The sequence below is a fragment of the Periplaneta americana genome, chromosome 17, assembly GCF_040183065.1.
Source record: "Periplaneta americana isolate PAMFEO1 chromosome 17, P.americana_PAMFEO1_priV1, whole genome shotgun sequence".
NCBI lineage: Eukaryota > Metazoa > Arthropoda > Insecta > Blattodea > Blattidae > Periplaneta > Periplaneta americana.
The window spans coordinates 126,564,367-126,579,596 of record NC_091133.1 but is presented as its reverse complement, the minus strand read 5'-3'; the positions used below and the strand labels follow the sequence as shown (position 1 = coordinate 126,579,596).

The following is a 15,230-nucleotide window of genomic DNA, read 5'->3' as shown; positions in this document are numbered from 1 at the left end:
TACATGCCCTGCCCATCTCAAACGCACATCACTTCAATTAATAGTAAACATGATTTCTCTATTAATTTCCTCAGAGTAAAGAACACCATTTTTCTTAAAAAAAATTGTTATTGGAAAAAATGTGATTGAAGTTGGCCACTAAAAAGACAGAGAGGATAATGAATTGACTGTAACTATAAATATATATGCAAATCTAGTCTTTCAGGTAAAGCTCCCTGTGAAGCAGATTCCGTCAGCCCATGCGAGTTGTGTGAATATAAAGGGAAAAGTTGAGACGGTGTCGGGTGGAGTTCCCAGGTAGCTCAGTTGGCAAAGCACTGGTACGTTCAACCAGAGGTCCCGGGATCGATACCCGGCCCCGGAACAGTTTTTCCCTTGAAATGATTCAAATCTGCTTCACAGGGAGCTTTACCTGAAAGACTAGATTTGCATAATATATACGTCACTGTGTACGTTAACAGAAAACCACAATTCCAAGTCGCACAGAGATTGTGTGCACTTGATGTGGGTCTCTGGCATTTCGTCAGCCCATGTGAGTTGTGTGGATATAAAGGGAAAAGTTGAGACGGTGTCGGGTGGAGTTCCCAGGTAGCTCAGTTGGCAAAGCACTGGTACGTTCAACCAGAGGTCCCGGGATCGATACCCGGCCCCGGAACAGTTTTTCCCTTGAAATGATTCAAATCTGCTTCACAGGGAGCTTTACCTGAAAGACTAGATTTGCATAATATATACGTCACTGTGTACGTTAACAGAAAACCACAATTCCAAGTCGCACAGAGATTGTGTGCACTTGATGTGGGTCTCTGGCATTTCGTCAGCCCATGTGAGTTGTGTGGATATAAAGGGAAAAGTTGAGACGGTGTCGGGTGGAGTTCCCAGGTAGCTCAGTTGGCAAAGCACTGGTACGTTCAACCAGAGGTCCCGGGATCGATACCCAGCACCGGAACAATTTTTCCCTTGAAATTATATAAATATATAGTTTATAGAGAGATACGAAACGAAATAAAGAAGTAAAGATAATTACAATGAAAGAATAGTTACAGATAAAAAATGCAAATAACGGGATGTCATATTGGATGAGAATAATATAGAATTTCTAACATACCTATGAGCATCATCAATGAATTTACTCTAAATAAAGTATTAACAATGACAGATAAATAATAAAAAATAAATTGATGTATATTAGAATAAGCAATTCAATAACAAGTAATTGCAAAACTGCAATTAAAAACTAAGAGTTTCAACAAGTTGCTTTAATTCCCTCCACCACGATACCGGCAGTGAATATTTCATTAATCTGCAGTCTAGAACATAGGTACACATCACTGTGAGAACTGAAGACAATCGTATTTCATGCAAAGGACTTCAATTATCACAGGATGCTGTAATGCTTATGCAGAATAAAATGAAGAATTCACTGCAGACCTAAACTGAAACCAAAATGTGTGCAGTAAACACCACAAACCTTCATTTAAGCTGTGAATCCTTGACCAAGCACTGAAGCCACCAAAAGCAAAGTGAAACAGAAACATAGTCAATTCCCGTTTAGAATGAAACTTCAAGTAATAACAGTAAAGTTTAGAAATTATGAATTATAAATATCATAAATACATTTAGATATTCTGTTACTGCACTGAAAACTTGCATGAGAGAAAGAAGAAAAGGAATTGAATGGACAGAAAGATTTTGTACAGAAAGCTTAATCAGGTTTCTCAAATTAAGTTCTTTGTTTGGACTTGCATTATTGAACACTACCACATTACTGAAGTAAGGAAGGTAGAAAGATATGAAGTACTGCATTTAGGATGAGATTATTAAATTCTACAACCCTGGTCTTGTAACTTTGTATTTAAAAGCTAAAAATATTAATTGTTTTCAGGCAAGTACTGTTATTGCAAGTTATCTTGAACCTTCTGAGCGGGGGCAGAGGGAAGGAAGCGCTTAACGTGGGTGGAGCCAACTGAGTTGTTTGCGCATGCTCCGCATCATAATCTCTTGTCAAAAAACATAGTACTATTTCCTTCACTGCGTACCAGTAGTGTTACCATGGAGCAGCAACCACAGGGTAGCAATTATGGTGAAATCACACCACCGCGGAGAAAAAGTAACGCTGTTATCCACAGCGGAGAAAGAGAAATTATCGCAAATATAATAAAATTAAGCGTTGCGAGGAGGAAAAATTAAACAAGTATTTGCTGGAACCTCTTGCTAAGGAATATGAGAGAGCGGCTAAATACTCTGGCAAAAGTATTAGTTCCGTGAAGAGAATTAAAAATAATATTGAATTACAACCGAATGAACCTCACACTACTCCGGGAAAGAATAGGTATGTAATGTTTAGAAATTATTGCTATAATAGTTATGTACAATAGTGCGTGTATTGAGAGCGACATAATGAATTACTGTTGCAAGTTATTATTTTCTTACAGTTCTACTAAACATATTATTTCATTCCAGAATTAGACTTGTGTAAAGTTGAAGTGGACGACTTTGATCAACATGTTATTCGGGATACAATCGAAGAATTCTATCTTGTTCAGAAAGTAGTACCTACGATTAAGAAGATAATTCCGAATGGATGATGCCATTGGCGAAATAATTAATTTTGAAACAAGCGATGATGGCAGCAATGATAGGGATATGGATTGTGTATAATTGTAAATTAATGTAAATTCAAATAATAGGCCTGTAAAATATTGTTATAAGAATATTTACATATTAGCTGAAGGTGTAAATCATGCAGGCCTATATAATGTATAGCTAGAAGTAGCTGTAGTAACTCCTCCATTGCCGGTCCCCAGTCCGCATGAGAGAGGAGTGTACACACGATTATATTTAAATATTTACTCATTAAAGGTTAATTAAAGCTTGCTACGAAACTATGTTCTCCTCTCAAAACCGGAGTATCGAGAGAAGATGATGTCTGTATTGAACCAAGTTCTTTTACAGTAGAGAGCCGTAAGGTAAAAGAACCAACGTTTTCTGAAAAGAGTCACGTTACCCGAGGGAGGGGCAACCTTGCCGTGCCGATACGTTGATGAGTACACGCCGTACCGAGCAGTTCCAAAGACAGACTTAGGGGATGTAAGGTTCAAGATAACTTGCAATGACAGTATTACAAAAATTAAGTACACAAGCATATTCAAGCACCTGGCCTGTTTAGTGTGAACTATTAATAAAATCAAAATAAATTTAAGTTAAAAGTATGGGCAATTCATTATTTAGTCATGACAAAATAGTTTCTGTATTTTATAAATTGTCCCTGCGCCTCCAAACCTTGCTATGTGCATTTAAACAGATTTTTCAGGAGAAAGAATAAAACATGGTCATTTTTAATTTCCATTATTTTCAAAGCTACTTTCGGTATAATTTCATCATTTTTCATGCAATTATTGAAATTATATAGAAAGTAACTTTGAAAATCAAAGGAATTAAAAGTGATAAAGCTTATTTCTTTCTCCTGAAAAATCTGTTTAAATGCACATCGCTGATTTTGGAGGCACAGCAACGAAGTAACACTTCATTTTATTTTTGTGAAATATGCCTCATACTCAGTTTCAGAATAGGTACTCGAAAAGAATTTAGTCTTCCATTTCTGGCTTTTAAGAACATCAGTTAATGTAGCTTCAAAGCCTTCTGTAGTCATTAAAAATATCACCAAGAAAATAAGTGTCCAAAATAACAATAGTAATAAAAAAATTGTAATTAGGAATGAAGATTATCTTCACTGAGACTTTGCACAAATAGGATATCTGAAGGTTAAACCCCTCCTATATAAAAAGAAGGTTAAAGAAATAAATTAAGTAAGACACCATCCTTTAGTTTTAGTTTAATTAGAATACGAAGGTAATGTTTAAAAAGACAAGTATCAACAAACCAGAGATAACACCCCCTTTCTAAAGTCTTGTGCACAAATATTATTATTTTTCAAATGTATTGCCCAAAGAATTAATATCAGTTCTGCAGTAACCTACAACACTCTTGCATATAGAGTAGCAGTGACAACACAGCAGAAATGATTGTAATACAGTAAACCCTCATTAATACGAACTCGGTTAAGACGAACAGGCAATTTTTCGGTCCCTTGAGGTTCGTCTTAATGAAGGTTTACTGTAATACATTTTGAAACTAGTTTTATGAACTACAATGGGCAAGAACTTGAGAAAAATTACTATACATACACATTACGAAATTAGGTTTTATTACGAAAGGACAAAAATAAGGAAAACATGTCTGAACTCTCTTGTTGTATACTTCGCTGTAAGGATTTCTTTCCACGCTTCCTTCTTCTTTTTAATATATTCGGTATATAAATTAAGATTTTAATTTAGAAAAATTACGTACTCATTTTTATTGAATCTGTACAAATTCATACCTCCAAATGCTCTTAGCTGGCACTGGAGGAGACTGAGAATATAAAATTGTCATTTTGTCTAATATATTATTAGATAATCATACAGGGTGATTCACGAGAAGTTACTGCCACTTGCGGAGCATATTTCCAAAGATATTTTAAGCAAACAATGTCATATAAACCTGTGTCCTATTCACAATATTTCAGAGTTACACTAATTTGAAGGTGTTCATAAAATACCATTATTCTTTAGTTTTAAGGGTAAAATAATATTACAGATACAGAATGAACTATTCTGAAGTATAATAATCCGTGGTGCCATAGTCCTTCAAGAACCCAGACCGACCAACCGGCTGCTGGCCTCATGTTCATGTTCACATGTCGAAGCGGAGGTGGACGATCATCCAACCAGAATGGAGGTATCTTGTGGTTAGCACAATGATCTCCCCAGCCGTTATAGCTGGTTTTCGTAACCGGATTTCACTACCTATCGTAGCTCCCCAAATGCATCACGATGCTGGGTGGGCACTGGTCCCATACACTGGCCGAAATTGAATAAGAAAATTTCTTCCCTCATGAGGACTCGAACCAGCGCGCATTCCGTAACGCGAGTCTTAGGGAGGATGCCCTAGACCATGACGCCATGGCGCGATACTTTCTTTAATTGGCTAGTAATCTGAACCCAAAAATGTACTGTGAATTCCATAGTTGCTTCTTACAGATTTCTTTCTTTTTAACTACAAAATGACATTTTTCTTGCACACTTATTACAATTGTTACAAATCACGCCACTCTTGAACTACTGTACCATCTAGAGTTGAGCTTAAACGATATTTCCAAGTATCTGTGACAACTGTGACTGTGACAATTAAATATCTGTGACTTTTATCTGTGATTTTTGTCACACCGATATTTTATATCGATAAGTAAGCACAATATGCATGAATTACACCGATATTTTGTCACACCGATAAAAATTAACAGGAAATATTGAAGAGCAGTGCAATGTGAATACGAATTCTCTATACACGCCACACATCAGTGTGTATATGGGAAAATGCAACAAATAAGTTATGTACATGTACCATTCACAAATAAATACTAAGCTAACTCAACAGAAACATGTAACAAGTTAACCTCATATACCAAGAGGTTATATCGTAGTTGATTTTAGATATGGAATCAGTTGATAATTTTTTTATGTAGTTGGGTATGGAAAAATTGAGGTTATGTGATTATCCTAATCGATTTAAAAATTGATCCTTTTTATTGTATATAATATAATGGATAAATAATTATTTTAAGTCGTGCATTAACATTATAATGTTGAGTCAGAATAAAAATTAACGAAGCATCAGTATTTGGAAAAACAATGGAAAATAATTACAACACAAAACTGTTGTTCAGACAGGATTTTACACAAGATAAAGTATTGGTAACCAATGGTATTATTATTATTATTATTATTTAAATCGTGTAATCATTATATAATTTATAATAAGATGGTGAAACTAGCGCTGAAGTAGTTTCGGCGAATTCGGATGTGAAAATCGTTGCATTTATAAAGTTTTTTTTTTTTTTTTTTTTTTTTGGAGAGACAGTTCCTCGGGTTAAACTAGCGCTGAGGTAGTTTAGGTGATTTCGGAAGTGAAAATCGTTGAATTTGATCTTTTTGTCGAGATGCAGTTGATCGTATATCCAAAGCATAACAAAGCCTAAACTAACCAAACCTAACCTGTCACAGATTCGTATATGCAAGGTGTGTAAGCGGAGTACGAAGGGAACTACCTCAACGCTAGTTTAGTCGTTGATCGTATATGTCTAGGCATAATAAAAGCTTAAACCAACCAAACCTGACCTGTCACAGATTCGTATATGCAAGGTGTATAAGGGGAATACGAAGGAAACTACCTCAAGGTTAGTTTAGCGAAATAAGTTGCCCATCATATTAGCCAGTTTTGTCTTGTTCGGTTTTAATTGAGTGGAAAATACTTACACATTAATATAAATTGACAGTAAGCTTAATATGAAAATGTGAAGATCTCGGGGGGGATACATAAAATATTTATAAAACATATATACAGACTAAAATATGAAAACAAAATGTCAGATTCATGATTATATTATTATAATGCCGCTAATGACTTTGCAACACATCATCACTTTGAAAAAAATAATATTGAACAAAATATCACGAAAAAATAATCAAATACCACCGCCCGATTGCTGTTACTGTATCATGCGCATGCGCAAACCCACGACGTAGAGGAGAAAATATCAGTCACAGACGTTGGAACGGTGACAGAGTACTGAATACGGAGCAGATTTCGATAGCGATATTTTGTCACAGATATTTCGCGTCATCAGTCACAGGTTTATCTGTGACAAAAAAAATACCTGTGACAAAATATCGGTTTGTGAAATATCGGCCATCTCTAGTACCATCAGTCTCATAATCAGACTTTATTGTTGTGATAAGTGCGTAAGAATAATGTAATTTTTAATTAAAAACTAAAAAAAATCTGTACAAAGCAACTAAAGAATTAACAACACATTTTTGGCTTCAGAACACTAGCCAGTTAAAGAAATGTTACTTCTGAATAGTTCATTCTCTATTTGTAATACACCGTGTTCCGCTTATAAGTATAACAAAAGAAATAGCTATAACTTCTGAATTAATACAAGTATATAGTTGAAACCAACTGCTACAAAGAATGAAAACTGGGAATTTTTGTTACCTTATGTTCCATAAACCTCAACATGGCTTCCATTGGTGGCACGGGAAATATCCAACCGGTATTCAACCTCGACCCAAGTGTTATGAAGCATCTGTGGTGTAACATTGTTGACAGCAGCATACATTCTTTCTTGTAAGTCTGCCAAATCACGTACTGGCGTCCTGTAGACCTGGTCCTTAACAAACCCCCACAGGAAAAAATCAGGTGGTGTTAGATCTGGTGATCTGGCAGGCCATGTGATGTACGGTGATCCTCTTCCGATCCATCTTGCAGGGAATTGTTCGTCTAAGAATGTGCGAACCATGTTGGCAAAGTGTGGTGGAGCCCCATCTTGCTGGAAAATTGCTCCATCTGGGAGTTGTGGCACAGCATACAGTTGCAACATATCCAGGTACGTGTTTGCAGTGACTGTCTTTTCAGCAAAGAAATAGGGACCAATGATTCTGTCACGCATGATCCCACACCAAACATTCCATTTAGGGGAATCCCGTTGGTGTTCAATTACGACACTTGGATTTTCCGACCCCCAGATGCGACAATTGTGTCGGTTTACTTTTCCACTGACGTGGAAGGTTGCCTCATCTGAGAAACAGACTCGAGTTAGAAATGTGTCGTCATCGTCCACTTTATCCAACATTGTTTCTGCAAAGCGTTTTCGTTCCAGTTTATCATTCGGCGTAATCATCTGATGAAGTTGCAGCTTGTACGCTCGCAAACGCAATCTTTTATGGAGCACTGTATGCACTGTTGTTGGTGGGATGTTCAACTGCACACTAGCCTGTCGAATGGATTTCCGCGGGCTTCTCTGAAATGCCTCGCGAATGCGTTCGACATTTTCGTCAGACACTTTACGCTTGGAATGTTTACCTGCATTAGACAACAAACTTCCTGTTTCTCTGAGCTGCCTATCCCATTTCATTATTGAGACGTACGTCGGTACAGCTTCCCTCGGTCTAAGATTGTACTGACGGCGAAACAAGCGCTGTACACGAATTATGGATCTATGTTCTGCTAATGACAGCACACAAAAGGCTTTCTGCTGTGGCGTCCACATGCTGACTGACTAAAGATACGATACGAATTCTCTTATTTAATGATCTGCGCATGCGTGAGTCTTCTAAAAATAAGTAACAACAATGGATTAAAACTTCCCAATTTCCTCTTTACAATGGTACCAATCTTAACCCATTTGCATGCATTGTTATGAAATTATAACTATTTCTTTTATTATACTTATAAGCGGAACACTCTGTATTCTTCTACCCTTAAAACTAAATAAAAAAAGGTATTTTGCAAACAACTTAAAATTAGTGTAACTCTGAAAATATTGAGAATAAGACCCATTTTTATATGACATTTTTTGCTCGGAATGTCTTCGGTAATAAGCTCCGTTAGTGGCGGTAACTCTTTGTGAATCACCCTGTATATATAGGAATTGGAGTGACATATGTAACTGCTTCCCATTTCCAGCCAGACTTGAGCATAGCTGTCATTATCAAAGTTACCTGTAAACCTCCGCTGCCTAGCAGAAGCTTGCCTAGTCGTCTGTTTGGGAGACAAGAAGACACAGTTAGGCACCATACCGAGGTGGAGAGAATATTGCACACAAAACACAAATCTGTTACTATGTATGCACTTTAAATTATTTAAAAAAAAAAGGCCATGCAATATATTCTGTGCTTGCTACTCATTTAGTGCTAATTAAAAAAAAAATAGAAAACACTTAAGATACAAACGATTGACTGGTAGGTGGAAATTCCATTCCATCTCCTACCTTTTTCTTTTTACTCTTGGGCCTTTTCTCCAACATTGATGTTTCGGACAAAGGTTGTGGTGATGCAGAAAGGGACTGAAAGTTTCGCCAAGCACGTTAGTAAACAGGGGATTATAACAAATCATTAGTTGACTACTGCTGCTACAAGATGTCGGTAACACAGGTCAGTAAGACAATCAAATCCCAGTACAACAATGATAAAAATAGGACTTCTACGACAACATCTTGGAAATAACAATAACAGACTTCCACTATGACAATACGATTGTGATGAATAGGGTATTATAAAACTCGGAATTTAATAACGTATCAAGAAATGAAAGAAAAGAGGGGGGAAGAAGGTACAGTAGTAGTTCATATTAATAGTACAGAAAATTACAAGACACAATTTTTGCTATCTGGAGTCTCTCTGGTACCAGCAGTGAACTTCGTGACACCACAAAATGAACAGTTTAAAAGCATGCTACAGGATTTTATAAACAAACTTGGCTGTATGTTCACTGTCTTACTGTGAAATGAAAATACAAAATAAAAATAACCCTATAGTAATTGAACGGTAGTGGAATGAGATTATAATTGTCAATAGGTGTGTCAAATAAAAAATGAACTTTAAAATAAATTTTCATTGTGCTTTTTTTCGTAAAAGATGGGATATTTATTTATTTGTTTTGTGAAGTAAGTGAAATTTTATATACAGTGAAATGTTAATGTAATACATCTTGGTATCAATTCATGTTTTGGTTAATTAATGCACTGTACATACATAGATTAAAATATATTTCAATCAACATTATAATAACAAATTCTGTGAAATAAAATGGTTGTCTACCATTACTAACTTCATATCAGGAAAGATTGGCAGTAACTATTATCAAACTACAGTAAAACTTCTTTTATAAGTTTCATACTTATAACTTTTTCACACTTATTCGTTTTCCTTCCAAGGTCCTGGCAAAATTCCTGTACTTTCCATGTTAATTTTTATATTTATTTTTTTTTTTTTTTGTTTATTCGTTTTGCACACATATACAATCGTATTTTAAACCCTAGGAGATACAGAACTTAATTCGTATGTAGTAAATCAATTTTGCTGGAAATTAGGTTAGCCGTGAAAATATTTATTTTTCTAATGGCTAGTACATGATATTTACTATCATTAACTAAGGGAAAAACAAGAAAGTGGTGAACAAAACTATGGATTAAGTAATTAAAAACATTCGGGCTCTGGCTTCCCAGGCCGTGAAAATATAAGTACACGAAAATATGGTTCATTGTTAACATGCTACCCTCAGGAAACCAGTTATGCACAAGTGAGAGAATCCATTCAGAGAGGGGAGAGAAGTGTCAGTGAACTTCCATCTCATGGTTCATTGTGCAGAGGGAAGAATCTGAGGATCTGACACCAAAACTGCGACAGCCCTGAATAAAACTATCCTAACACCTCACTAAAAATATTTTGATTTAACTGAACAAATTATGGAACAGTTATAACAACGTGAGGGCACGGCTTATACTTAGGAGCATGACGAACCTCAGGGTCTAGTGGTCAGAGCTTCTGGCTACAGGTCATGAGGACCCAGGTTGGATTCTCGGTTAGAACACAGGAATTATTTGAGAGGAAATTATTCTTCTCTCCGTCCATGGTCCGGAATTTATGTTAAGTTTAGATTTAAGACCTGTCCTGACATCACATAATCATGATCATCCTATTATACCATTGGGGTAATATACCTAAGTTATTGCCAGGAGAGAAAACCAGAAATGTCAAAAGAAAACATAGAGATATTAGAAAAAAAAACTTAGGCGCAAAATAACGGGCATTTTTGTAAAATAATCACATGTTATTAAATTTAATGAAAACAATGAGAACAAATTTTCTGGATTGGGATTTGAAATGTATGGGTAATATATCACCCAGCTTTGGCTCTGAGAGCCAAGGTATTCTACAATTAATCTTACTTTCTTCAAGAATATGTATATTATAAATTTGAGATAGCGTAACTCTGAAGTTCTAAATTTCACTTGTGAAAATTTGATTAAATTGACTCAGTTTGTTCTTCCTGTATATTTTTTAAATACTATTTCACATGTTATTAAATGCTATTTCAGATATACGTTTTTCTCACGTATTTTTTCTTCACATCTCATAAATATGTATAAATGAAGTTTTACTGTATATTTACACTCAACAAATATTATTATAATATACCATTTACATTTGGTATATATTCTAAAATTTATTATATCTTTCAGTTGTCTAGTATAAGCTAGTAGTTACGAAGTTTAATGTAGTTTGAATAAAATTTCGATATAACAAATAAATTTCAGTAGTCATGAATTCATAATTCTGACATTTCACTGTATACTAAGTAATTTCGGATCTCTACACTTGAATTTAAACCTCAAATTTGAACACTTTCTTACTTTACAGTGTGTCGTAAATATGGTTATTCAGACAACAGGCCATACTGATAAATTGTGCTGTGAAAGCAATAGTCTGTTACGTCACTCAAAGCCAAATTAGAGTCTTGATATGTTAAGAGCATTCATCATTTTAAAGCCAGTCGCAGCCAAGAGAGCATCCAGCACATTTCGTCATCCATGTTAGAATATGAAATTAACGTATGTTACATCAACATGTGTCTGGAAAAGCATATTTACATAATATGTAACACACTGCAAAATTGTCATCACACAGAGTTGATGCGTCCAGAAAAACGAATTGCAGAATCATTAGTGCTAATATCCATAACAGGTACCATGAGTCTCAAAACACTAACCTCGGTAATAGAAGGCTCAGATGCAGGTCCGTTGGCGGCCACACTGTGGTTCTGGTTCACTCCCTATAAATACAGAACATCATATTACCTCAATGTTGAAAGAGCACAAGAATAAAACACATCGGAGTATGTATGATATGTACTTTCTTGTGTTACATTTTAACGTACCTTGTTAACATGTTTCGACCTATTTTCGGTCATCTTCGGAACTGGTCGTTGTTGATCTTGGCGCCTCTTGTTTCCTGTGTGGGTGTGTGCGTAGTGTAGAGTCAAAGAGTGTATGTGTTTTGAAATTGAGTTGTGTGTTGAGAATATCGTTGGGGTGTGTTTTCGTGTGTCTGTATATTTCGTATTGTTCTAATGTGTTGAGTTTCTGGCTTTTTGGTTGGATGTGCAGTATTTCCATGTCTGTGTCGATGTCTCTGTAGGTGTGGTTGGCATTTGTGATGTGTTCTGCATATATAGGGGTGTTTTGTAATTTTGTTATGCCTATGATGTGTTCCTTGTAACGTGTTTAAAACGATCTGCCTGTCTGTCCTATGTAGAAGTTGTTGCAGGTGTTACATTTGAGTTTGTATATGCCTGTGTCGTTGTATTTGTTTGTTTGTGTTGTTTGTGTGTTCAGATGTTTTTGTAGAGTGTTATTTATTCTGTATGCGATGTTGTAGTTTAATTTCTTGAATGAGGTTGCAATTTTATGTGTGTTTTTGTTTTCGTATGTTCGTGTGAAAACACCTCCACATATGCAGAACACATCACAAATGCCAACCACACCTACAGAGACATCAACACAGACATGGAAATACTGCACATCCAACCAAAAAGCCAGAAACTCAACACACTAGAACAATATGAAATATACAGACACACGAAAACACACCCCAACGATATTCTCAACACACAACTCAATTTCAAAACACATACACTCTTTGACTCTACACTACGAACGAACCCACACACGAAACAAGAGGCGCCAAGACCAACAACGACCAGTTCCGAAGATGACCGAAAATAGGTCGAAACATGTTAACAAGGTACGTTAAAATTTAACACAAGAAAGTCTTATCATACATATTTCGAAGTGATACAGTATTAAAAGTTGTGTAATCAAGATGTATAATAAAACACAATTCAAGTGATTTCACAGAGTTTATAAACAGCTAAGTTTTAGATTAATTGCTGAATTACTGAAAAGGACTTGGTCGTCTGCAAATAAAACAGTTTTCAAAGTTATACAGTATATATTAACTTTCTGTGGCATAATTAAAACCACTGTGAAATATTCGCCCAAGCTTGCACAACAATTACCTGAAAACGAAAGAAAAATATTGTACAGACCCAGAAACAAAATTTGGGCTACCTGTGTCCATTGCCTTCCTCACAATAATTACATGACTGATCTGCTCCATCTCATTTCTACAATGGACTGTTTTCGTGATAGACTGGGACATTGTTTAGCTGAGAATGGTTTTCATTTTGAGCATATGTGGTAAAGGTTAGTTAGTCATAGTGTTTTGTTTACTTTTATGGGCTACTCAACATTTTACATACTTATTTGTCTCATGTTTGAAGTCCACGAAACAAGTTTAATAAATACTTAAACAGCATAACACAAGTGAATGGGTAAAATTTCTACATAGTCTTACGTAAAATTTAATGGAGATTTGGAATATGTGAATTTTAATACAGAGTATCATTAAAAAAAATGAAGTTTAGGCTATTGTCACACCTGTATGTCTGAATAACTTTTTTTCGAACACCGGTATCATATTGTATAGTTTATCTCCAACAGATTTTAAATACAACTTTTTTTTTTTTTGTAAAATTAAAATTTAACAAGTTAACTGCCGAAATAAAATTGAATTCAAACGCAAACTTACTAGACACTTGGTCAGTAATTGAGACTCGTTCAGACATGGTTTCTTGTGAACAGTTCTCTTAAACTATCACAAAATATTTCAATATTTGGTAATTTCATCACTATAGAATTTTGTTATTCTAGGTTTAATGTGTAACTCGGTAAATATAAACAAATATTCTTTGTTCCTAACTTTTATGATAAATTGTCTAGCTTTCATTAATCAGGTAATCTTTTCGTACTTTGATTTTTATTGTAATTGTAAACCGAATATTCATTGTAATTTTATTCTTCATATTGTAGTTGTAATCCCCTGGTAGAGGGGCAGAGAATGATTTTTATTGTAATTGTAAACTGAATATTAATTGTAATTTTATTCTTCATATTGTAGTTGTAATCCCCTGGTAGAAGGGCAGAGAAGGCCTGACAGTCTTATCTCTACCAGGTTAAATAAATAAATAAATACAAAATAATAAATATTCCATACTTATTGTTCACGCTCTATATACTATATTTCCAAACTAAGGTAACACTTTCATATGATTATTATTACATTTCTATAAGCTTCAAGAGTAACGAAATATTAATGTTATTTTCGTAGATTGATATTTTAAAATACTAGGGCATTCGATAAGTAATGGCAACAATTTTGTAAATCAGTGCTCCTAGCAGTGACCATTGAAACCTTGCACTACGTAACAGAGCAGAGATTGTTTCATAAATTTGCAATATTGAAAGTATCGAAGTAGTCACAATTTGTAAATACAATGGCTGTTTCTGATTTGTAGTAAGCAATACAGCCCTAAAAGTACGAAGAAAGGTGCTTCTTAAAAATCCAAGTTGCAAGAGAAATACATGCAACTCAGTGTTTTAGGACATTACAAGAAGCCTGTGGGAGAGAAGTCCTACCATACTGAACTACTGCAAGTTGGTGGAAGAGAGGCATTCACTTTCAATCAAGAGTTGACATCCGAAGAGCTTTAGATTGATCAGTGAGACACATATCCAGAAATGCTGCTGCAGATGGAGTCTGCCATCTTCCAAAAATTTGGCAGCTTATGGCAGGAGACTATATTTGAAGTATGTAATGTCAAAAGTAACTTAAATAAATTTAGTGTGAAACAGTAACTATATTGCCATTACACAGAAAATAGATATTATAGCTCTTATTTACATTTTGATTTTGTGATATGCCATTAAGGAAATAATAACTTCATATAAGTAATATTTTGCTGTGGTAATGCATTTGAACTGGAAATGGATGCGTGCTTTTTGTGTTCGGTCAATGATGTTCACAATTTATAAGGTAATACGACAACGCACAATTCCTCATAATAAAAACTGTAATCTTAGAAACAATTTATAGCTGCCTTACATTGAGCTTGTCCAATTGCTGTTGTAACTGCTGTACGACCCGCTGCTCCTCGTTCAATGAAGCCTGGCCTATTTGCACCAAGCTTTTAAGTTTCACCATTTCTTTCATCAGATCCTGATTCTTCTCTCGTTCAGTCTTTAATTCTAAGATCAGGCTATCCTGTTCCTGTTGAAAGGAATACTGATCACTGTTTGCTTAAGAAATGATGCAAGTACATTTCATCCATGACAGATACAAGGGCTGCCCAGAAAATAATGCACCTCCTTCCTCTTCTCCTCTCCCCTCCCCCATCTCGTAACAATGTTAAGAATGTGAAATTTTTGATATAGTATATATAAAGTTTCCTGT

The 15,230-nt window shown here is 35.2% G+C and overlaps 1 protein-coding gene across 10 annotated transcripts in view; it reads right to left on the bottom strand.

The window, feature by feature from the left end:
• Positions 1 to 15,230, bottom strand: part of LOC138692649 (ribosome-binding protein 1-like) — a 163,455-nt gene that overhangs the window by 12,420 nt on the left and 135,805 nt on the right. For 7 of the 10 annotated variants that reach the window (XM_069815735.1, XM_069815740.1, XM_069815742.1 and 4 more), the window contains 4 exons: positions 14,883 to 15,047; positions 11,650 to 11,712; positions 8,870 to 8,944; positions 8,601 to 8,640 (listed from right to left, as the gene is read on the bottom strand). In XM_069815735.1, the coding sequence (XP_069671836.1) occupies positions 8,601 to 8,640; positions 8,870 to 8,944; positions 11,650 to 11,712; positions 14,883 to 15,047 (343 nt within the window). The remainder of the gene's footprint in view (positions 1 to 8,600; positions 8,641 to 8,869; positions 8,945 to 11,649; positions 11,713 to 14,882; positions 15,048 to 15,230) is intronic. The other 3 variants (XM_069815738.1, XM_069815741.1, XM_069815743.1) reach the window with 3 other exon arrangements.